General features: G+C 36.1%; 1 protein-coding gene across 4 annotated transcripts in view; it reads right to left on the reverse strand.

Annotated features, from left to right (window-relative positions):
• The window catches only part of LOC138181894 (serine/threonine-protein phosphatase 2B catalytic subunit 2), a 242,785-nt gene that overhangs the window by 76,865 nt on the left and 139,475 nt on the right, over positions 1 to 26,445 (reverse strand). For all 4 annotated transcript variants that reach the window (XR_011173630.1, XR_011173629.1, XR_011173628.1 and 1 more), the window contains exons 3-4: positions 17,696 to 17,820; positions 1,688 to 1,799 (exon numbers count right to left, since the gene is read on the reverse strand). Coding sequence is in view for 1 of the 4 variants with exons in the window: in XM_069117275.1 (XP_068973376.1) it covers positions 1,688 to 1,799; positions 17,696 to 17,820 (237 nt within the window). In the remaining 3 variants the exon portion in view is untranslated. The remainder of the gene's footprint in view (positions 1 to 1,687; positions 1,800 to 17,695; positions 17,821 to 26,445) is intronic.

Below are 26,445 nucleotides of genomic sequence, written 5' to 3' on the forward strand. Positions count from 1 at the left end.
GGTGAATGGGAGAGATGGAAATGTGTATGTTTGTGCTTGATAGTGAAACGGGAAATAGAAATATTTTTTGCATGACTTTTTCATCTTCTTGTTGGTTAAAATTCATGAACAACTTCTTAGTGTTGTAAACGTACGTAGATTTATTGAATTCGTTGAACAACGATCTGGTATGATGGTAGCAGGCATTTTTGGTAAATGAAATTTTTGACTGACTATCTACTACGATGATTCATACGACGGTTAGTGTAATCCACGTTTGTAATCAATGTTTGTTTCTGTTGAAGTGGTCACCACTTCTAAGAAAACTCTACATCTGGTCTTTTTAGTTTTCTCAAGCACTGAAGCCATCGACAGCGTATAGACAAAAGACTGCGACGAAGACAGACCATAAACAGTAGACAGGCGACGTTGGCTTCGGGGTTTTCAGTTATTGGGTAACACAGCTAGCGTGCGGATCTGGACCAGCTCAAATTGTATTCTTACTTATAATTACACTTCTATTTAAATATATTTTCTACTTTACAATTTATCCACGAGTTTCTCTGTATACACATCAAATAACCTCAACAGTTTCGAAGAAAACTGTGAATTCTAGGCAATTAGAATAACAGGAGTATTTAAATTACGTGGTTGACGTAAGGTAGAGAAAGAAATTGAGATTCGTGAGCAGAATTTTGGAAAAGAAATTTATGCAAATTAATAGAAGCTAGAATTCATTGATAGAAATGATACGTATTTCTATCTCTTGTTATTTCTACGTATCTGTTCCTAAATTTCGTGCTTCAAATGTCATCGTACATAACATAGTTGTTAATATTTATTTCCTGTAAACAGTTCAAAGGTGTGTTCAAGGTTCTGCTTATTTGTCAAATCGTTCGTTCCAAATTTCTATTATGTCAAAGAATTAAGATTTCAACAAGGCTATTTCAAAGTAGTATAAAGCTAGTAAGAAGATTCTGAATCAGGATCTACTGATATAGGATGCTTAGAGTCGAAGAAAATAGCAGAAACACTGGGATTTTCGACTGAAATATTCTTTTTAATGATAATATTATTTAAAGCCTAAGAAGATGGTAGGAAACCAACGTGCAATTTCAAAAAGTAAACGAACGTAACAGAGAGGCAGAGAATATTAAAATCCTGCTTTGTACGATACCTAATAAGAGGAAATCTGTTTGTGGATAGAAAATCGGTTTAGTTCAGCATCATAATAAAGAATGCTGCGAGTTTCGATAAAATAAAGAACACGAAAGATGAGAATGAAATATTCTAAAGCCTGGATTCTATTCAGATAGCTAACCATGTATATATATATATATATATATATGTATATATAGGTGTGATTTTGTAGAAATTTGAAATACGAAACTTCGGGAATTGAAATCGAGGGAAACCAGAGGCGATTCATTGAAAATCTACCGAAATTCGCCGCTCTCGTGAAAAAAGGGCGACGAAAGATAAAAAAAAAAATTTTTGCTTCAGCAAATATCCCAAATATACCGAAATAATTTTCTCCTCTGGAAATCAAAGAATTTCCAAACGACAGAGCTATCGAACTATGAATTCTTCTAAAAAACGTTGAACGTATGAAAAATTCATCGAAAGATCATAGATTCATGAATTCCTGGAAACATTACATACATTTACATTTTCGAGACGTGTTCTTCATGAAAGCGAGATTACTTACATTCTTGCTTAAATGTGAAGTATTCCGTGAGATGACGGCATTCGTGGTTGCCTCTGAGAAGAAACAGTGTGTTTGGATGGCACAGCTTAAGTGCCCACAGGTACAATACGCACTGCAACAAAGAAGAGACAGATTGTCATTTTAATATGCCAGCATTCTTCTATATTATCGTGTCTCGTAATCAAAATCTATAATCTTTTATTCACGATAGAATTTTGGCTATAAGTTATCGTCCAACTAAATATACTATTTTGGTTTAACGTTCGAACAACAACCAACGATTATAAAGAAGTGGAAATGGAACGGTATATGAAAAACAAGTTTTTAAAAATAAGTCATTCGAATCGCCAAAAAAACGCACGCTTACAAATTTATCAATTTCCTACGGAAGTTTACGAATTTTGGTTGACGCGGCTCTACCGGCCATAGCAATATTTATAAATATCGTTAATATTTATGTTATTTATATCGCGAATAACAGATTTAGTGCAAGAACGCTTCTATAAATTCTATAAATTCACGAATCGCGATAGATTAAATGGGGAACCTGGGGCGGAAAATAAAAGATTCAAAATTATCGGACTGAAAATCGCGGGTATTTTTTCTCCCAGGATCTTTGTAGCGTTGCGTTGGCGTGAGCGAACAACGTGAGAACATCGATGGCGACCCGCTTTATTTTCCCGGGAAATTTGCTTTTTATAGAGGCCTGGCCCGGCTGAGCGATTCCAGCGCGGAGCTGAAAACGCGTTATTTATCCGCCCGTCTTTCCGTCTCTAGTCTCTATTTCTCTCGGTTTCGCGCCCTGGCTCTATAATTTATAACGCGCCATGAATTACATTTACCGTGTTGGAACGAACGAATTGTACTACGATGCCTCGTGTTCAGACCTACAGAGAAAACGAAAGAATTCCAACACATGTAGACACCATTTACAAGCATATTATGTATGTTGCGAGAAACATTTTGAAATAGCGTTATTATGAGACTCGTCTATCATGATTGTATTCCTAAAGACTGAAAACGAATTGGGAAGCGTATACAGAGGATTCGAAATGTTCCGCGCAAACATATATTTCGCGGAGATCGCAAAAGTATTTAAACAATATTAATACAGAACAATGCAAATTTTTGTTGTTTATACGAAACAATATAGAGTTTAATTATTCTATATTCATATATTATTTTTACATAACAATATTCAATAACATTTATAAATAAAACTAGTGATATTTGTAAACAAAATTGGTAGCAAAATTTGTATTTTGAAGATCGTAAAAGTATCTAAACAATATTATACAGAACAATGCAAGTTTTGTCATTTATACGAATCAATAAAAGTGTTTGATTATTCTAAATTCATATATTATTTTTAAATAACAATATTTAATAACATTTATAAGTAGAAGTAGCGATATTTATAAACGTTTATTAACGAAATTTCTAAACATTTTGAAGATCCCGAAGGTAATTAAATAATTTATAGCAATTACGCTATATTATATTATATTACATTATAGTATCGCTATCAACAACTATAATATTTATATATTTTTTATTGGGTAGAATATTCCAAACGATTCTCACAGAGAATTTTTATGAACACCTGTATATAGAATTAACATTATTTATAAACGTTTACGAATAAAAATATACGTATCATTTTCCATAGAATCTCTCGATTCTATAGAAATGGATCAAAACATTGCATCGTATGAAATACAAAGTTCGGTGGAACTTTACTGTAAAGATCACAAAGGCATTCATGGTGATAGATAGAAAGAAGCATTATTCGCTTTATTTCAGGCGTTGGTTAATTAATTGCAGTGACCGGCTCGACGCGAGACGACGAAATTAGCGGAACTGGCATGCACCGCGAACAAAAGCGCCTACGCGAAATCTTCGTTCACGTTTCAACGCAATTGGTCGGCACGTAATTAATCTTCCCGTTTTCTCTTTTTCTGTTTCTCGCAACGCGCGTTTAATACGAACTACAGGCTATTGAGGTTGCATCGTCGATGATAAAAGTGAGAATTTTGGCAGAGAAGTAGCAAATTCCTTTCCTTTTATACCTCTCCAGTTTCATGATTAAGCGTACAGTTGTTTGAGACTTTGCATTACGCTAACACTACCTTGGGCCGTGTTAGTAACTGGCTTTTAGTTAAAAATAGTTATTATATAAATATAAATCGATGGAGATACGAAATATGCAGATATATAGATATATCTATTGTTAGAAGCTAATCTAAAATTAAAGCAACACTCAGAATTGGGAAATCTAATGTGAATTATGTAAACTAAACTAAACAAGAGATGATGATTCTATTATGCACGATGATTTACGGCGTCAGACGATACTATTAAATCACAACTTCGTTTTAATGCGTATATTCTAATCCAGGAATAGAATGGACATAATCGATCGTTGTCAATTGCTATTGCAATGCTAATAAATGCTACCATTAATTTAACAATATTTACGATTAAAACCAGGCGATATAACGTTACTAATTTCTAACCTTTAAGCGTATTACAATTACGAAAATTTGCATCCCCCAAGGATTTGAGGAAATTCAAGTAAAATCTACCCGAAGAAACTCGTCGCTGAAATGGACGAAAACTTTTTTGAAAAAAAGGGCTCGCAACGCTGCTCCAAAATATTAGGTTGTCCGAAAAGTGTCTTTCTTTTACAGACAACGATGCATCTTTATACAAACATGAAACCTAATCTGTCGAACGTTGTGATCTTTATCTCGATAAAAGAAAATGGATCATACGTAATTCGATAAAATAATATAAAACGGAAAATGTTGTGCATCTGTTATTTCCTTATAAAACGAAAGAAACCTTTCGGACGACCTAATAGTTAGAAAAAAATGAATTACTTAACAAAATACCAATGTTTTCTCAAATTTCATTCAAAATTTCCCATCCAACTTATAAACTAGTTCCAATACATAAATTCATTTTTTTCTCCAAAATCCAAGAAAAAAGAAAAAGAAAAAAAAAGAAGAAACAGCCCACTTACAATCCCACAACAACAATTTATTTCCGATGAAAGCGCATCGATGAAGTGCACGTACGGTTCGGCGGAAAACAATCGTCGAAACTTGGCCGCGTTAGTAAAATCGATATCGAAGGAAGGGCGAATGGGTGGCGAGAAATGGGAGAAGTCAGGAGGAGGGGCAGGGCCAGGCTATGTTTTATTCATCGTGTATACATTAACCGTTTGTTTCAAATGCGGGTATCCACAGGTATTAATGCACGTCGCGCATATTCCACGACCTAGGGAACAATCGCGTATAAGTAGCTATGAATACGCGTGAACGCGCGTCGCCGCTATTGTTCCTGACCGGGCTGGCTTGATAACAGGATTATGAGTGCATTTTCGTTTTATTAGGCGAGATGCCGCCGGCTGAGACACGTTGCGAGTCACCGAGTTCATTATCGGAGGCACGTGAAACAGCGAAATTATGATAATTCTAAAAGACTAGGAGAATCGTCGCGACATATCAACGTCGATTCGATGATTTCAGGATATCTTAATCGTACATTTTTTGAAAATCGTAATTTTCCTACCAATTTGCCATTGTTATTTAACCTATTAAGCATCCACTGGCATAATGGGTCCTTGCGTTTCAGGCGAAATTTTCATCGCTCACTTTCTCCAAAACGAGGGTGTCAGACTTGTCGCACCTGAAAAACCTTACACCAACAAGGCTTTGATTGCTCAAATACCGTTTACTTCGCTCCATTCAGTTCCGAATACCACAAAGGTAAAATAAGCGCTGTGCCTCCAGTGACCCGTATTGCCGCCCACGGTCTTTTCGGTAAATAAGTGACACTGATGCAAAAATTGTATGTAAAATATATGTAATAATAAAATCTTGTGGAATTTTAATAAATTATTTTTTCAATTTTTTAATTCGTTTCTATGAATCATTTTATTTTCCAAATTAACGTCTCGTATCGTTTTTCGATAATAATCCAATAAAAAATCCCGCAAACATAGATCTCAGATTAATTATACTTTTCTAAGGACTAGCAAATTTCTTTATATTTTTGATTCTGAATGATCATGATCTTGTGGGTAAAATCCTACAATTACTTTTTTTAAATAATTATTTATTACAATACTGTGTACTATCAAATACCTTCCCGTTGAAATTTTATTTTTATTACAGAAAGGTGCAAACACTTGGTCGAAACAACACTTGTATAATAAACGAGAGACTATAGTAAGTACCTGAGAATATTTTCAGATTTTTTAAAGCCCGAAACAACGAGAAACCAGGTTAGGAAATGGAAGATCCATTGTGCGGATCACATTAGTCGAAAACCATATTCCCGTCAGTGGGTTAAGTACCTGAACTTTCAGACGTTAGCGGGGAGACGCGATCTGGAAGAAGCGCGCCAACGGGAGTCGTAAATTCCCGTTACGATTCGACTAATCGACGCCACGAATTGTTCGATACCTTATTTCTTGTGGGATAATAAGGGTGGTTGATTCAATATAACGCTGCTATTAATAGGTTACTATATATTTTGAATAATCCAACAACTTCAGTGTGATAGAAGATTGCGTATTTGAAATGACAACTACGAATGAGTACGACCTTTCGTGTCGACTATGATGATGTATCTTTTGTCCATTGACTGTCTTCGACTTGTAGATTCTGCTTGACTTCTGACTCTTGCTGTTCCTTGCACTGTTCTTTGACTCGAGTTGATGTAGACTGACTGATGACATTTGTCTGTTGAATGTTGCTGTTGAACAGGTCTAGTGTAGTGGAGGAAGTTGAGTTGACCCTCCTGATGTCGTAGAAGTGAAGTTCGTTCTTATGTGATTACGGAGGAAAGCTCGGTAAGCCCTTTGAACGAAGAACGTGGATTCGTTGCTCACACCTTTCGTCAGTAAAGTGAGGGTAACGATCGGCGATGCCGATTGGTTGTGACCAACGTTAGGAATGAAGATAGGAGGCAGAAGCCTCCGACTAACGTGGTTCGTGGGCGACATTGTTTATGGGAAAAGCCAGCTTTTCCGTTAGACAATTATTCGTTTTTCTCAATAGGTAACTACTTTCTCCGTAATTTGTAAGAACGTGGAATAGACCTAAAGACTGTCTTAAGTACCAACCGAAAATACTTGCAGGATTAAAAGTTCCTGCAAGCTAATAAGATTCGGTTTATAGTGGGGCCTTAGGTTTATTGAGGGTCTGTCCATTTTACGTGACGTAACAGTATCAAATGATAGTTTATCGTAATGTCACGAAGACTACAAGTTTTTAAAATTTTATGGAATCATTGAATCCATGTAGGAAGAAAAGGATAAAAAGAAAGAAAAAATTGCGAAGTGGAGAAATCTTTTTAGGCCGGAGCTCTTCCTCCTCTCGTTTTTTTCTCGTCATTTCTTTTTCTTCAAAGACGAAAAGAATTAGAAATTGCAAATCGAAGTAATAGTTTTTATTGAAACTTGTCCATTAGAGAATCAAATTACAATTAAATGATCCAAGAGCGAATGTCACATGCCGAGATATCTGTTCGTTTGGAACAGAACGCGTGTAATTAACAACAAGTTCGTCGAATCATTTAAGTGCACGCGTGTCTTTTGTTCATTTACGAAACTACCGGAGTAGCGGTTAATTACTCGTCACACGATTATTCATCATCAGAGGGCTGATTAATAGAAATTTGGAAAATGATCGACGCGCGCGTCCGCTTTTGTCCTCCTCACGCGCTTATGTGTTGTCCGCGTGTCTGTTACCCGCTATCATCGCTATTACCTCTCATTGTGAACCTCCATTTTCGTTTTATTATTAGATACGATAGTCTATTTCGCGAACACAGAATCGCAGTGTCCTATGTATATCAATCCTAAGCTTTAGCTTCGCGAATTTTACCTTCTAGTAATCTCTGCCGCAATATTCTTGCACGTTTAGGCTATAAAGTTGTTTTTGAAGAAAAAAAAATCGTCCATTGAAACTTGTATGTCGCTATAATTACGAAATTTTGTCATATCAGAGAATAAATAAATATACAAAATAGAATGCATCATTAAATAGAATTTTTACTTTCTATAGAAATACATCGTTAAAGTAATTCCTTTTTTAATATGTTTTTTTTTTGTAAATAGAGTGCATTTTTAAGTAGAATTTTTAGTAGAAATTTCCATAGAAATACAATGCATCTTTGAACTAATTTTTCTTATTTAATTAATTTTCTTCGCAAATACAGCGCGCTCTCAAAAATTCCTTTCGAAATTTTTAATATCTACAGTGCATTCTCAAGTGAAATTGTTCCGAATTTAAGACGAAACGCACTTCTCAGTAAAATGTCTCCATTGTCGATGAATTAAACGCTTTCTAAAACTATAATAGAGAAGAAAAGAAAAAGCATAGGTGCTTTCAGAAAAATTTGCCATTTCAAAGAATTGGATGATAGCGCTTGGCTGACTGCACTACAACTTCTAGAGGCTGCTGTGTACAATAGAAATAAGGACGACTCTAACGTGCATATAACGCCGGGACCATGTTACTCTAACACGTTTTATACACTATATACGTTTTATACACTGTACATACTTAAGCGGTGCACGTGGAATCGGGAAATCTTGGAAGTACGTGGCCTGAGAATTTCATTGTAATTCCATTTTATGGGATATAACCTCGATTTTTTTCCTCCCGTTTTTCCTTTCTTGCTTGGAAACTCGGGGAAGTTTGCATACGCGTATACAGAGAGCAGGAAAAAGTTGGGAGAACTGGAAAATCTTTCAAAAAAATTATTAATTAGAGCACGACGTGATTTTTTAGAAAACGAATAACCTACTTTCGAAAACGAATAATTCCACTAAAAAATGCATAAAATCTTTTAAAATACGACACTACATAAACTAAACTGTAAATATCAGTCATAATTGCTATTTAAAGATTGAAAATATTATTTTACATCGACTAGTATCAAATCCTTTCTTTTACTTTAATTTTCTTTACTTTCTAGTCGCGAACGATCGTTCAATAATTTACGACTCAAATAAAAACTCCAATAAAAGAACATTCACAGAATCAAAAAATTGTTTATTTTTCATAGACTTGCACATCATTTTCTTTTATTAATGCTAATAAAAAATGACGTGAACAAAATCTGTAGCTATTGAATTAGTTATGCCCTACACAGTACACACGTGATACATCTAACTATACGTTAACGACAAAAATATGTTTGTACTTAGTTTTACAACAGTTTAAGGACATGTATTTTAACAGTGCTTTCGATTTTCTCACTGCGTCTCCAAACTCTGCCAAGGCGATCATTTTCGTCTTGGAACGCGGTAAACAATTTTAACAAGAGACAGAGGTCGGTACATATTACAAGACGATTCTACTAATCTGTACAAACGAAGTAACGTGGTTAAAGACAAGAGAATCTGGCACGATGACTAATGCCACCCACGGTGACTATGAGCGACGTTGTCTGGATCAGTGACACGGTGCACGATCATTTGCCAAGCCGATAAATTAGACGCGCAGCTAAGCGTTGCTTTACAACGTACCCCGAAGAATCGTCCCGATTGTGATCCACGATCTTCTCAATCTTATTTACCTTCCAATTTTGCGAAACAAAAATATCAGCGTCCGGTCACGCCTGTCACAAACAACGCGCTCTTTCCGAAATTTCTACGCCAATTAAAATTACACGTCGCGTGAAATTAAAGTATTTCCATTTGACATTAGGACAACAGATTCTTTGCACATGTCGGAGCATGTAACAAAACGTGACACATGTTTACAGCCGAATCAGCGAATTATTTAGTCGATGATTGTCTTGGTTGATGGAACGACATAGATAAAGATTCTCGTTTGGCAAGTTTGCGACAGGATCGCGAAGAGAAAGGGATATCTTTGAATCGAAGTACGTTGTTGGCAATGTTGATTGATGTTTGCTGACAGGAAGTTTAGAGGTTTTAATATTTTTCTTCTTCGATAGCTAAAAACCGTGTCCTATATCATAGGATCGTATAATATCGAGGATAATTCAGGTTTTTATAACAATGAAGCGAATTTTTCTAAAACTAAATTTCAACTTCTCATTTAGAATCAAATTCTCATTAGAATCAAAATTACCTAAGACTAAACTTGAAAATTTACTCGATTCATCATGTTGTCTCGTAGGTCTTTTTCCAGAAAGCTTCTCAATTTCAGTTGAATTGCCAAAAATATTTGTATCCAATTAGATGAATAGAATTTACACAAACCTATTTGTGTAAACAGATACAAACATTTTTGACAATTTAACTGAAATTGATGAGCTTTCTGGGGAAAGACTTACGAGACAACATGATGAATCGAGTAAATTTTCAAGTTTAGTCTTAAGTAATTTTGATTCTAATTGTTTGAAACATTAGCTACGTTTAAACTGATACTTCTGACGATCCTTGAAGAGCTTTGTTCTAGAAATAACGCCACTCTAGAGCGCAACAACCAGAAGGTATACTCAACTCCTTAGGTATTTTTATGTGAACATAATCATTATCCTCTCATTTAGTTGAGTAGCATTCCCCTGCAGCTCAACATTTCTACATTCTACATCGAATATACGAAAGAACCTGTAAGAAATAATAATAATAAATTGCACATCACCATACCTAAAACCTTCCACCACAAATCGTATAAACCTAAACTTAATTTGCCTCTAACTCTCGCACCACGATCAATCCGAAACAAGATGCTACTTACCAATCCTAAACAGTAAATTCGTAGCGAAAAGGTAACGTCATTGAGTAGCAAAGAACACATTCAACCACGACGTTCGCCGAGCACCAAACGTCAAATTATCCTCGCGAATAGGTACGTACAATCGTCACGTACAGCGCAGAAATCAAGGCAATCACACACTCTCTCACAGGCCTCTTTCGTAACTACAGAACCTAACTCAAACCGAGTCAGGAATTTTACTCTTCGTTTATTTTCAAACGAACCCAAAGACAGTCAAAGTTCGCGGAAACAGAAAGCAAGAGATCGACTTCTGAACGCGTTCTACCGGCTATGGATTAACGCGCCGAACCATCGATCTTTGCTCGATATTCATCTTGCGTTGGGAAGATTCGCTTTTGGCGAGGATTCGAACTGAAAGAACTTGGCCATTCGCGTTCAATCGCCCTTCAAATCGAAATAACGAACGAGACGTTATCTGCGCGACCATTTTACAGTGCGCAAGCCGCGGAACAATGACCAGGTAAATGATTTCATTGCGATATGGCTGCGGTATCGGGCGTAATTATAGGACGAGCAAAAAGGGAATATATCGTTTCAGTGGCATCACAAAAGGACGGCGGAAGTACAAAAGAGTGAGCGAGAACAACGCGGACAGTCGAACGAATTAACGAAGTGAAATTAATTGACTCGAGGGTTACGTCGAGGCCGTGGAGTTTTCAGTTATAAGGAAATTGCGCGTTTGCTCGCGACGATCGTTGCCAAAAATTGTGCAACTTGGACGACTCGCTTGCGTAACGACGTTTTGTGCATCTAAGTCCGCCGCGATCTTCCAAATTTTGTACCTTAATTTTAATTTTCCTCTGGTAATAAATAAACGAAATTTGTATGTTTTAACTCATGACCGTTTTCATATGTTTAAATATAATTCATGAATATTGCAAACGTTTTTGTAAGAATGATATGAACCATCGTTAATTTATAACTAATAACACATATGAATATTTAGAGCGAACAATTGAAACAATATTTTCTGTTTATATCCACGTTGCTGTCATGCTCACAATATTTGCACCCTTGTTGATTCTTAATATGATTTTCCAATGAAACAATTGTTCAGTTTCTTCATTTAAAAAATTTGTAGTCTTAATTTTACCATTTTCATGCTTTTTACCTTATTCCGTGAATTGGTAAGGTGTAAGTCATTCCATCAAAATAAACGAATGGAAATTTTATGGAAAAATATGAAAATTTTATTCTCACATCTCTAAATGAAATATGTATTTGCTAAGTGTTCTAAAATTAATATTACCACGCGGGACGAAATATTTGCAAGTTTGTGAAGATTCAGGAAGAGATACGAGAAAGATATAAGACAAAAATTTTACTCGAAGGCAGCTTGGAAGGTTACAAACATGTCCCATAAATTTTTTCCTAACGTGTCGCTAAACACAAATTCTCAAGAGACAAACGTATTTCTAATCGATCATCGCCAAAACTGACCCAAGAGCTTCCGACCTCTTCGAACTACTCCAATCTCTCTCTATTCCGTACATCGCCAAGAAAACGTATCGAGAGGCCAATTCCCATAAACTACGGAGACCATTTACGTTCTCCCAATCTTCTTCTAGCAAAGGATCACAGAAGATATCTGACCTTAACGTTGAATGGTCCAGCCTTCTTCTCTAAGAAGAAAATAAAATTGTTCCCTCCCCGCATTCCGATAATCGTATCGTCGTTTTCCTCCAAGTAATTCCGTGGCTGAATATCGATAAAAACGAGCCGGAAACAATGTATTTCTCGTAGGACTGTGTCTCTGACTAGAACCGGAAATAAGAGTTGCCGGGGACGCACATAAGAGAAACCCGATGAACGATATCGCCGATAAGAACGATAAGAGAGGGTCAAAGGATTGATCCTTCATGGAATTATGGCCCCCAATTTATCTTTCCCTTGTCATTCATTTTTTTTTTCCTTCGTGTGTCATAACCATCCAGCTCGATTCGTTCCCTATTCGTTACTCGCTTTTTTCTTAAATCGCTTCGAACCGAAGAAACAGCTATCTTTTTCCTTGAACATTGCACGACATCTCCTTTTTGTTTCTCCTTTAACCGAGTCCAATTTTCTCCGACTCATCTGACTTATTCCTTCTGCGTCTTCCTGAATGGTTTTCCTCGCCTTTAATCCTGTTTCTGGTTTTCCGTGATCTTCCACCTCTTCTTGGAAATATCTTTCTCTGGCTTCTTCCTTCGTTTGCTTTAACTCGGCCTTGATTTAACTTCATCTCTTGTAGTTCTTAGTTATGTGGCTTTATATCTCATTTTAGTTGGCGCGTTCTTTATTTTTCTTACTTTTAGTTTAGATTTTTATGGCGGGGCGCTACACGTGCGTGCAATCAATTTATCGGTATATCGGCGGATTTTATGTTCGAATTGTGAGAGTAGGCGAACGTGAGGTTTGAATGGCGGATAGACATAATCTTATCAATGTAATATCCATTTTTATGTTGGAATATTACTAACACGTTTGTTGCGCAATAATTGACGATATCATCAATTCTTGGTAAATTGACAAGTTTACGTGAAATATCATAATCAGGTATTTCGAATCAAATCTGTTCCATTTGTTTATTAATACCGACGATTAGTGAGTTTAACCAATTTTTACTGTTTTAATATTAACTTGATCGTGCAAAAGGGACCGGAAAGTATAAATAACTAAGATCTAGGAATAGCTGAAACAAAAAGGAACGGAGAATGCTGCACCCTATTGTAATATTCCAGAATCAACGCTCCGAGCTCTCGAGTTCTGTGACGATAACCATAAAGATGGAAATTTATTTGTAAGAGTAGTAGAACTCTCCAGTTTCTGCTTAAGTTCACTAGTGTGCGCGACAAAGATGATAGAATTTATGACCTGTTCAACTGTATTAAAGTAGTAGAATCCTTCTTGGTCCTAAGATAGTAGAATAAGCCCTTTCTATGACACCATAGATGTTATAGTTCAAGCCCTATTTAACATTCTAGTAGAATCCAGTTTAGTAGAATTCGTTTGTCTTACTTGTCTTCTAAATAAAAAATTCAATGTTTTACTTCTCTCTGCTACTATTTATTCAACTCCTGCAAATCAAATTGGCACTTTATCCAAGATACATTGGAAACTCAATCGGAACCATTTTCGGCTACCAGAGAGTTGAATCGTAAACTACCCTGTCTGTGTAGAACATAGTAATTTTTATTGAATGATAATATGAATATTTGGAAGCTACTTTTGTTACGACTTCCACTACATTCGTGCTATCATTTTTACATTTTTGCATAAAGGGAATATCCTATTCAATTTACTTTTTCAATACTCTTATTCAATTTACTTTTTCCTTTTGAAAATTGTTACATGTACATTAAATTATAGGGAAGCATATCGTTTACGAATATGATTCATATAACGTTCCATTGTTCTCCTCCTCGTTATTTCTATCCATTTCTTTATCCTAAATCCCTATTTCTCTTTTTCCTATATTTTACCTATATTTTATTTCCTTTTTATTCCACTCATTCCGATATCTTCTTCCCCTTTGTATTCCCTCCTTTTCTTTTTTAACCGAGTAATCAATTCATTCTTCGTTTCCTCCCTTTTTACACGAGTCTCCCCGTGATCCGCTTTTTTCATTTTTTCCCCTGTCACTTCGCTTCCCTATACCTTTTTCTGCACTCTTAACCCACTTATATCCTTCACATTCTCTCCTCCTCTCCGCTACTAAATATTCCGTTCTTACACCCTGTTCTCTTCTTTTTATCATCAACCTCTCAAAATATTCCCTTACAACCTTTCCCCTCATTCTTTTTTACGTCGTTTTCGTTCCTATTTCGTCACTCTTATTCGTAAAACCATCGTCAGGATGTATTGGGTTGGCAACTAAGTGATTGCTGATATTGTCAATACCATCTAATGACAAAATCCGCAATCACTTAGTTGCCAACCCAATATTACGCTTTAATAGACATCGAATTATCCAAGTTCAATAAGAATTGGATTTTGCCATTGTTGCAGTACTATTACTTTTGAAAGACTGTTGCAATGCGTTATAGCTAGAGCAGACGTCTATATAGATTCAAACTTTTGCGAATAAAACTGAAGAGAGACCGAGCAGAGAATTCTTTCGTCTATTTAATATCATAACAAGTACTTTACTTTGGATATTTGACAATAATAATGATTTATTTGATTTCGAAGCCAAGAAATGCGACTTGGTTACGATTTTTCCAATCTTCTTCATCCTAAGAGTCTACGCCAGAAGTTCTTCATATTTTTAAACTATTATTTCCCACAGTTCACCGCTAATCGTCTGCTTATGACACCTTTTTAATCTTTAGTATTTCTTCCACCATTTTTAACAACATTTTTTCTCTCCCTGTTCTTTCTATTTTGTTTAATCTGATGCAATCTTTTATCCTTTAGAATCTTTTCCACACTTTCTATTCCTGCGGGATCTTCCATCACACGTTTCAACGTCCTAACGTTTCTCTCACAGATCTTACACGTTCTCCCCTTTTTCGAACCACAATATCTGCCTGTTCTATGTTTCCACGCCTCACTATAGCTTTCTAATGCGTTTGATGCTTCCTGGATATTTTTTATATTTTGCATTTTACATATTTTAGCATTTTACGTGATTTCTGTGTATGTTTGCATCTTGAAATTTTTATGTATTTGATTGTCCGAAAAGTGTCTTTCTTTCGCAAACGTGTTTTTTATAACAATGCACCTTCATACAAACGTGAAACCAAGTCTGTGAAATGTTTTGGTATTTATCTCAACAGAACAAAATGGATCATACGTAATTCGACAAAATAATATAAAATAAAAAACGTTGTGCGTATTTATTTATTATATTATTTCCTCATAAAACGAAAGAAACTTTTCGGACAATCTAATATAATCATAGCGCGCCCATCATACAACCATTATTCCGTTTCTTTAACAACGTTCATAAAATTTGCATAAAATATTATACAGTTTAATTACGAATAATCGTAAAGAATATAAACCTGAAGAGCAAGCTCAAGGCTGATACTACGCGATTTCCTTTCGTATCGTAACATCATAGAACGCCTATGTGTATTTCATGGAGAAAACTGGAAGGATCCGTTTTCCTCTGGCGTTCTCCGGAGAATCCAGCGAAGCATATTGCGGATAGAGAGTATCGATCTGTCGATGGAGGCTCGTTGCGTCCTTCTTGTTCGCGTGTGCGAGCACGGTCACGCAGAAGCTCACGTTGTTGCGGCAAGATCCTCTTAAAAACGGACGGTAAACTGCTTCTCGATTTTTCAATCCAGCCACCGGTTGAAATTCTTTTCATCTTGCTCGATCGTGAGGACGTCCTTTCACATGGACGACAACAAGTCGTCTAGCTCCGGCAAGCGTTATTTATTACTATGATATTATAGATTTCTTCTCATACAGGTACGGTTCTATATTTGTGAAAAAATTATTTGACGATGAAATATCGGCGACGATTGAGCTGGAGTTCGATGCGTTCAAATATCGAGGAATAATTTATGTGTTTCGTCGTTAATAATAATCGTGATTGTTGCAACAGGATAAATCAATTATTGTAATAATTGAGTATTTGCATACTTTCTTCTACATCGTCTTCCTTTATTTTTCCCTCTTTGACATTTATCATTATGATTATTGTATATTATAGTAATTATACCTACTGTCGTTCTTGTTTTTTTTTTTTAAATAATACTTCAGTTTTTGTTATGAATCATTAATGAAGAACAAATATTTTCTTTCCACTATTTTACTTTATTCGTTCGCATTTCGATACGTATAGAACTCGTGTAATGGAAATGGAGCAATATAAATAGAATATTCGTATATTACATTATACTATTTATACATTTTAATGCAAATGGAGAATTCGATAAGTACCATTCCGATTACCAAACAATACTAATTACATGAAAACTTGTATCAACGATGTCCCTGTCCAATCATTGGAAGTACGTAAACTGCTGCTAATTACTCGCTAATGTAACTCTAAACGATTCTTTTTCGCAGCTGTCTAATTAACTGGCAATTCCGTATGATTAGTAAACTAAAATTTCAAACTTTCTTATTTTCGATAAAAATTTCGAAACGCTGAAAAATCGAATCGCTGTTATTCGATTGAAAAGCTATTTTTCTCTAAATTCTTTCAAAAGCAGACTTAATAGAATTTCCTTTCTCCATGCTCTCCCGATTACTAGGAAAATATGAGAAATCCTATAAAGCGCGTCTCGTAGTACCTAAAGGGGAATAAATCCGTGCAAGTTTCGAACGAGCGCGGGAATTTCAAATGAGAACGGCTTGAACTTCGTATTCTCGATGGTTAACCACATTCCAGGACAAACGGAGAGCATATTAATTGGTAATTAACCGAGCGGATCGCTAATTAGAAAGTCCGATAATCGAGGGAAGGAGCAGAGAAACTCTCTGCTTCCGGTCTACGTGCCTCGTGAATGCGAGTCTGCACGCGTTCCGTGTTCTATCGTAATAGGAAGACCTTCAAGAACTTGGAATCTGCTCGATATCGTGCTAAATTTCAATTGGTACGATAATAGAACGAAATTAGATAGTAAAATAATCATTGATATTATATAGGGTGGAATGAAATTTTTAAAGAACATTTTTCTCGAAATTTTGTTGGAGAAACGTATTTTTGAAAATTGTGCAGCCTCGTGATAAAATGAAACGATCACAGAATAATAATACCAAGAGGAATTATCGAAATAATTATTTTTCTTGATATTTCTATTGAAAGAAGAAATCTCTCTCTCTCCCTGTCTCTAAGAAAAATTATTAAAATAAATTATTATTTTTCTTGCGCAGGAAATAATCCAAGGGAAAAGATTCTACGCTATTTGTTACATTTCCATCCATTCGGCGCGATAACGATTTATGGAAGCGTTCGAAAACCTCAAGGATACGGAATTCGTCCGATACAATTCAAAATTTCAATTGGAGCGGAGGATAAAATAATAATTCCTGTTTTATTGTATAAAATGAAAGTTTTCAATGAAATAAAAGAACAGTCTCACGTAATGAATAAATATTGTATCCAATCGTTTGTATCATTATTAAAATTATTATTTTATCTCGAATAAGAAGTTTTAATCACGTAAATTGATATTATCAGACAGCAGCGATGCCATTTTTTTTTCGTTAATATTTCTATTTAACGCGATAACGATCTACGGAGGCGTTTGTGCGAAGTTCGAGAGAGAACGAGAGTATCGTAATGAATTTTCAAACTTACCTCGATACTGAAATAACCCCTGTCTACATAATCGCCGAGGAAGAGATACTTCGTCGTGGAGGGTGGTCCGCCCACCTCGAACAACTTCATCAGGTCATAGAACTGTCCGTGAATGTCACCGCACACTGAAGCAGAAGGAAAAAGAAATTATTCAGACCGTTTTCTTATTATTAATAAAGACTATCTAGAGATCAACCGAGTTTTTAACATAATTTTCATTTATTATTTAAAAAGTTTCTCTTTCATTATCGAGCTGGGTTAAAAGGAAACTGAAGAATACCAATTTAAACAATTACGTAAAATACATATTTTCTTCGGGCTAATTAATTGCCAGTTTATTACGAAATCGTCAACCAATCCAAACTTACATTTTTTAACGACTTAATTTGGTTTTTCGCCGTTCTATTTTCTCTTCATTTTCTTACGCGCCCTTCTACGAAACCAAGCAAAATATAGTAATTCAGGAAATGATCTATATTGAGTGAATTGTCATCACACTATTTTTATCGATCAAACGTCCCTGTTCGTTATCCCTGGGAGAGCATTCGAAAAATAATGAGATCGTTCGACTTTCTTTTAATTAATTTTATAGGTACAGGAATTTGGTATAAATATTTTAGCGAGCTTTTTACATATTTATAGCAAGTAACTGACAAGTTTCGAACGTCAGAGAGCGCGAGGAGAGACTTGAGATTAGGATGCAGAGACAGGACGAATATCAAATATGTATTGAGAATATCTGCATAATTTATTTATACGGCAAATCTTCATTTATCCGCACCGCATTTATCCGTACTTCGTTTATAGAAATAACTTAAGGTTTAATTAAATGAACTTCTGTCCATTGACTCTACTTGTCTAAACGTAAATGTCCTTTATCTTCCAAACGCAATTAACTCTAAACAAAATTTTATAACGTGTTCGAATTCTATTACTGTACTTGGTAATATATTTAAAAATCATTTCATCGCGTCCATTTCTACGTTCATTTACGTCCGTAAAACCATTTCTTATTTCCACGTTTCCAAAAATATTGCCACCTTTCGAAATCTCAATAATTCTACCGCTCTCTCATCGCCGCTCTAACCAGAAAACCTCAACCTTTATCTTCGTCGAAACACAATTAATTCCAAGAAACTGTTCTCTACAGCAGAAGCTAAATTAGAATGATCGTCTGAACAGCTCGGAACCGAAATGGTAGACGAATTGCTCGGAAGAACCAACGCGATTCTCTTTCTCTCTCTCTCTCTCTCTGGGGAAATTCAAGGTCGATTCGCGAAATTACCTAGCGCGATTAATCGAGCACGATTAATGCCCGAGCAACGTCAAACACGCGTACACGAATTTACTTCGGAGATTAGGTAAACTTGTTTGCGAATGTTTCCACAGTGAAATTACGATGGTTGAAGAGGAGAGAGAAGAGAGAGAGAGAGAGAGAGAGAGAGAGAGAGGCACACAGCGCTAGGGGAAACTTTCCAACCGATGTTACTTGGCAAACTCTATACACACGGAGACGTACGTAACTGGAGGCAAGTTATTTTCCGACGTTTACAACTCGTTCAAAAGGAAACATTTGCCACGTATACGCCATGGATTTGATGGTAAGCTGGCCAACACGGGGCCTGAACAGGAATTTTTACCACGGTTCTTTGATCCACAATCACGGATGAAGTCTTGGTTTTCTTGGGGGATGAAGCGCGGAGACGTGACTCGGCGAAATATGCTTCTGTAAAGCTGGGATTTCTATCTGTTTCACTTGGAAGAATGAGGAAATCCGGTGCGCAGATCGAGGAATTGAGTTCTAATGCGTATTCTAGGGAAGGTAAGAGTGGAAATATTATGCGGTAGCAGCGGAGGATGATGTTTTCCAAGTGGAATTTTGGAGAAAAGGTTGTGGTGGTTTCGAAGAAGAAACGTAAAATTTCCGCCTTTTGGATATTTACAGGTAGATATTTTGGAGAGTATAATTCTATTCTGATATAATTGTAAAATGGAAATATTTATATATTATACGCATGTACATGTTTCTAGCTATCCAATTTTTATCAATTTCTCGTAGTTTTTTTTTTTTTTAGAAAAGATCAAAGTCTTATTTAGTAAGAGGTTCTAACGTTAGTCTAATAAACCTGGGAATAATAATAGCCTACTATAAATAGGCTGTCTAACGACAATATAATAATACAATAAATATATGATTTTACAGTGTCAAATTAAATGTTATCCTCCAAAATCGAGTTTCTTTGTTTCCTGTAATATAGGTACATAATGCTGTCTCTACAGCGCAGTAGTTTCGAGGATTCAAAAAAGGGTGAAAGCATGAGCATGTGTATAATCATAAACAATGTATAGAGTATCGTCTTATGAGATTTCATATGAAACAGAAACTAGAAGTACCTACTGATTCGAACGATTGATTTAAGTGACATACGATAGAACTCCGTTTATGTATATGGACAAGTTAGTTCGTACAATCAAGTCGTTCATATAATAAGAATTCACATATTACTTTCTACTACCTATAACTTTTCGTTCAGTTAATAAAAGTTCATGTTCGTACAAGATCGTTTCACATTTGCTGTAAAATACATAATAATGTTGCAAACTTGTATCGACTGCGAAACGCGAGTGTGTGTCACACAACGCGTGTCTTATTGTTAGACGTTCGTGTAAGTGGGCTGACAATCGGCGATATGTCGAATAATAGTTAAACACTTCTAAAATTTCATCTATACAAACGACGTTCCAGTGTACCGATCTGTCCAACTCTAAATCTCGAAATCCTTAGCATCATAACAAATCTACCTTACATGTACCATAAGATAACACCCAAGATGATTAATTAAACCGTAACTCCCCATTAATCAAGCAAAGTTCGATTTTCCCAACAGATACATTAATAACAAAATTCTTCGATAAAGATTGCGTACCTTCGTATTCAAACCGTTTTCGCGTGATAAGCGCGCAAGGAATTACAATGGAAATCGAAGTAGATTCAGATAGAAGCCTTATCGAGGTGATGGGAGAAAAAAGAGGAGCGAGGTAAATTAACGAGAGTACGTAGGGAGCATCGCGCGATTACCATAATCCCGAGCGGTTTCGCGAGCAATTTCCATCGGTCGTCGGTCGTCCCGGTGGACCGCTTACTATAGCGATAATAAGGCCAAAGGCGCGGCCGCGGCAACTAACGAAGCGTAAATCCATACGATCAAGCTTTGGGAAAACCGCTTTGATCTCTCCTTGCATAAGCTCAGAGCGGACTGCTGTTGCGTTTTCCACTGTATATGGAGATAATCCGCAGAGAATATCTCTCTCTCTCTCTTTTAGTGCCGTTGGCTTTTTGTATGGTAAGTACAGTAGTAATTTTGATTCTTGGTTCTCTGGTCTGCGAGTGTGTACGGGGTTAAGAACGAATTATAGATATCTTATTTCTGAAATATGTACAATTGAAAGAGGGTCGTGATTGGGGTATTTGATGATTTGGTTTATGGTATTTTAAATCATAGAAAATTTATACCTTTTTGATATATAAAATTATTCATTCGGATATTTTATTTCTGCATATTTGTTTCTACCAATATAATACTACGAAGTTTAATAGTCGTTTTGCGAAGTTGTGCTCGAAATGAATGCTCTATTTCAACAGAGATTATTACGATATAGATAGTTTTTAAAATATGTGATTTTAGTATTCAATATAATTTTACTATCTTTTATATATTCCACGTTTCGTACGAATAAAATATTTAAAAAGAAAAAGAAAAAAGATGTCTAAGAAATGACGAAGACAACAGAATTAAGCCAAAATATGATTGGGAATCGCGTCTCAGTCAACTAACTTACGTTCTATCTACTAAAAATGAAAATGTTATAACATTACAACAAACGTATAACAAACGTGTGCGTTCAAACGTATAATGGATATCGTCCAGCGATAAATCTCGCCTTGTTACCAGAACGTGGCGGAAACGGAAGGGACAGACACGCACTACGGCGTGTGTGTTCAATGTTAAAAGCGTCAAGATTACACGGGTCTCGAGTTCTGTTTCCCTTCCGTGCGATTTATGCGAACTCGACGCGGCCATTCCGTTTCCCAGGATATACCGAGACGATATTGGTTGGCTTAAGCATCGCTGCCCGTATAGTTCTCTACTGCGTAATTCAGCAACAAGTGGCAACTTTCCTTCGGCTTTTATTAGGCCGCCTTCGAAGGGTCTGTGTTCAATGTCTGACCACACACGTGCCTATACTACTCAACCGCTTTACCACACTCGAAATGGGGAAAAGCTGTTGAAGTAATCCGTGAGGGATGGTTTGTGGTATCTTAAGGGCTTTGGAGAGAAACGCAGTTTGCTAGAAATTGGTTAAAAAGAAACGAGATTAACGTTTCACGATACTTGTGTAATTTTTTCTGGTTACTGCATCTGTTTCTTTTAATATATTTATGAATGTCTTGTTAACAGTGGGAAGATTTTTAGATTTAAGAACTGGCTTCCTTTTCTCTTCTTTTTTTTTTTTTTTTTTTTGTTAGAAGGATGATATTTTAAGATATTCCTCAGGTGAACTTCAAAATTCAAGACCATTATCTTTAAATTTCGAGTACGAGAAACTGTTGTCTATCTGGGATCGATTTATCACACAGTTATCGAGAATTTGTTAACAAAACTTAATGCGTTTTAACACGGTGACATACGGAGGATTTGAAAAGAGAGGGTTTTTATCTTTTTTCTGATACAGGAAAGCTACATTCAAGAACCGTACTAAATTTGGCACAAAATTACATCGAAATGTCATACAAAGAATTTATTAATTTCTGTGAAATTGTCTGCATAATTTTTCCTTAATTACTAATAAAAAAGGATGCTTGCATTGGATATTGCAATTATCTATATTAACATTTCACCTTTTGAAATAAACATAAAATAAATAAGTCAAAATTATTGTTTCCATGATATCGTATCACCCTTACGTCTATTAACATTTATTAACTAAAATTATTTAAATTTATTAACTAAATTTATTATTAATTAAATTCCAGTTTGGCTAACATTTCGCCGAGAATTATCTTAAAGGAAATACAGGCGACGATGCGTTACGACAATGGTTTTTAATCAACAACACGCGTATCGTTTAACTCTTATTTGAACAGTAGACATTTTAATTTATGATATTTAAATTTCCACGTTTTGCATGTATATATTTGCAAAATGGTTAAGAACCATCGCGTTACGCATTAGACGTCAGACTTAATTTTTACGTTATGGTAAAAAGGCTGGTCGCAATCTTCTCCTCGATGTAAATTTGAAAACCGAGTCAGTTCGTGTGAACAACTTTTATGAAACTTATAACTTCGAGTGTTTTATACTTCAACGAGGAATACTGTTTATCGTCGGAGGAAATAGTGATTTTAATACGACCGAGACACGGGGAAGATTTATGTGTACGATGATGCAGTAAACTCGCGCGACACCCTGGCAGAAAAGCGACCCACATTCACAACTTTCTAAGCAATATGTTACCAGTGGAAAGCGATCCGCCGTTTAAGATGTCGCGAATACTAACAACTTCCCCGCCTTGCCACAACGTTTATCGACAAGAATTTATCGTTGACATTCATACGTCACTCTTCGTGTTGTTTCTCAAACGACTAAAAAGCTGCGCAATTCACGTCGAAACTTTCCCCGAACGACAATTCGAGAACTTCGTCTGGTCTGATTTTACTACCACCAGTTCCCTAGACGATCCTCCACGTTTATAAAGGAACGCAAAAGCGATCCGGATAATTTCTTACGAAAAGCGGAAAGAGCAACTGTGAAATATTCTACTTCTCTAATGCCAATAACTGGTTCTATCCTTCGATTCCGTTATTGAATACCTTCGATTCAATGGATTTCCGAAGATTTAGAATTCGTTGAATGGAAATGAAGAATCCTTTTAATGTTCAGAGAATAATAAACGTAAGATGCATTGAGAATATTTGATGTTCCTAGAAACTAAATCAGTTAACTCTATCTTCCCTAGCCGTCTCAATTGTATTTATTATTCAAATAAATGGTTAATACGTAAAAAAAGCAAAATGACACGAATATTTATGCATCTACGATGAATTTAAAGTTGCAAAAATATATGAAATTCATAAAATAGCGGCTATCACAATACTTAGGCGAAAGAAATAAATGTTATAGGTCTCATTTCCTCAAAATCTGCATGAAACTTGACGGCCTAATTATCGCAGTACGCGCGTTAAACACTCAACAGAAGGTTCATTTTTCATCGTTCGAACAACTTCATAATCTGATTTGTTACTGCGAATCTAACGCGATTCATCGTCAATTCGTTGTCGTCAATTTTCTCACAGCCCAAAGTGTCGCCGTTCGCGTTGATTATTTCAGCTCTTCACGGGGTAGCTTCTCTATAAGCGAAAAACTAATAAAAGGAACGTAGAGAGAGGTGTTGCAAATACCGAGAGAGATCGGTATCTCGTTACGTTCGAAAGCAAGTTGTTGCAATCAGCACTCCAACGAGAAAAAGAGAGAGAGAGAGAGAGAGAGAGAGAGAGAGAGAGAGAGAAAATAGAGATGGAGAAGGCGGAGAGCAGAGTGGAACCCCCTTAACTTGTCGGAGGTTCGTTACTCCGGTTGGCTCGCGACCCCGTTTTAATTAAGACGCACTCACGTGCGAGCGATCGCGTGCGATACGGTGTCTCACTTCTGCGTTAGTCACGAAAGTACGCGTGCACGCACGCGAATCTCGGCTCTGCTAGGTCGACGCCGAGTTTCCGCTACTGGATATTTATTCCTCGGATATTTGTTTCTTTCGTTCCTTCCTCGTGTTGTTTCGTGATAATCGGCGGTATTTTATTGATTTATTTATTTATTTACGGTCAGAGGCACTTTGTTCGAGGATTTATGTAAGAATCCTTTGGCGTGATATCTGAAAGTTTCTTCATCCCTGAGGAATTCGTTGTAGAAATTGTGAATTACAATGCGCTGCAAGCTTCCGCTATTAGACAGTTATTTTTCATCTTGTCGTTCCTTTTTACTCTGTTTCCTGATAATTACGGGTGTTTTATCAGAGAAGTAGGTATTTGCTGAGAAACACTTTGCGCGAGGAATCGCATGAGAATCCCTCAGCACGATGTCTGAGACTTTCTTTGTTTTTGGGAAATTCGTCGTAGGAATTGTGAATTACAATGCGCTGCAAGCTTCCGCTATTAGACAGTTATTTTTCATCTTGTCGTTCTTTTTTATATTGTGTAAGGATGACTAGAGACGTTTTATTGGAGAAATATAGGTATTTGGTCGGAAGTACTTTGCGCGAGGAATCGCGTGAGAAACCTTCAGTACGATCTCTGAGAGATTCTTCATCTTTGAAAAATGTGTCGTACAGATTGTATTTAGAGATCTTTCTATTTGTTAGAAACATTTGAAAGGTAATAGAAATAGTGGAATGGCTGATAGAATGCGTAAAGAAAGAGTAAAACATAAGCGAACTTGGTCATTCATGTTCAAGCTCTATTTTTTCATTGCCCTACGCTTTCAGAAAAAAAAAAGAAAGAAGAAGGTGCTAACAACGCTATTTCATCGAAATTCAACTAACCTCGTGTCCATCAAATTATTCAAATCCCATTTGCAAATTCGTATTTCACTCTTTCCCGGCGTAACTCTACAATTCTTTGAATCTCATCTAAAATTCCAACCGAATAACATTTAATGTTCGCGCTATCGCGTTTTACCAATCTAAGTTGCAGTTTACTATCAAACCTAGCCATTTCTTATCCCTCAAAAGACCATCTCCCATGACCAAGCGAAACATAAATCACTCGCTGCAATTTTCACGGTGTTTTCCCCTTGGACACGTCCTCCTGAATTATTCAAGCCTCTATAAATACCTGAAATAGAATTTTCTTTCCACTCTTCTGAAACGCGTGTGTGGCGAAAACGAAAATCTCACGCAGACGTGTCTAAACGCAATTTTCTTGAAAATATGATTTTCCACCTGGCTTACATAATATTTTAAGACGTTCTTGATCGATTGGTCCTAAAAATTTGTACACGTACATCAATTATAGATTGGAAAATTAATTTAAAATTCTTGTCTTTTTTATTTTTTTTTTAATTCACCAATGTATGTTTCGACATTGTAACGCAGCTAGAGCCACGTTGCATGTCTCACTAGAGCAAACGATGTTATTCACAGGTATACGTATGAAATTTGAAGGTAGTTGCACGCTCGAGGGAAAACGTTTGACATGCGCGCCTCTCCAACTACCCTCAGGTCGAGAATCGCTATATCGAACTGTTAACTTTCTTGATAAAATTTACTCCTATCGACAGACAGAATTGAAAGGCTAGTTTGAACGAGTAAGTTTCGATTTCGTCGATCGTCACGAGACAACCGATGAGTTCTCTCTGGGAACTTGGAAACTAGGCTAAAGAGTCACCCTCTCAATCACTATCGCAAAATTATCGTAATATTCCTTCCACTTTATTTGTTCTTGTTTTAAATTAATATAACATAATATAAGACTCTTATGTCCAAAGATAAGAAACTTCACATTCGCTTCAAAAGGCCTGATTTTTCTATTTTCGTAGGTAATTTAATTATACTTCATACTGAGTCTACCTACGACTGATAGCAGTGGAAATTCTACTACCACGTTGAACAAAAATTAATGGAAAGGCTACAAAATACGTATAAGAAAGAGAATATTGCAATAAACAATTTGTAACGATTATTACTACCAATTCTAT

This window comes from Bombus flavifrons, chromosome 7 (assembly GCF_040668555.2).
Source record: "Bombus flavifrons isolate JBK064 chromosome 7, iyBomFlav1_principal, whole genome shotgun sequence".
Taxonomy (NCBI): domain Eukaryota; kingdom Metazoa; phylum Arthropoda; class Insecta; order Hymenoptera; family Apidae; genus Bombus; species Bombus flavifrons.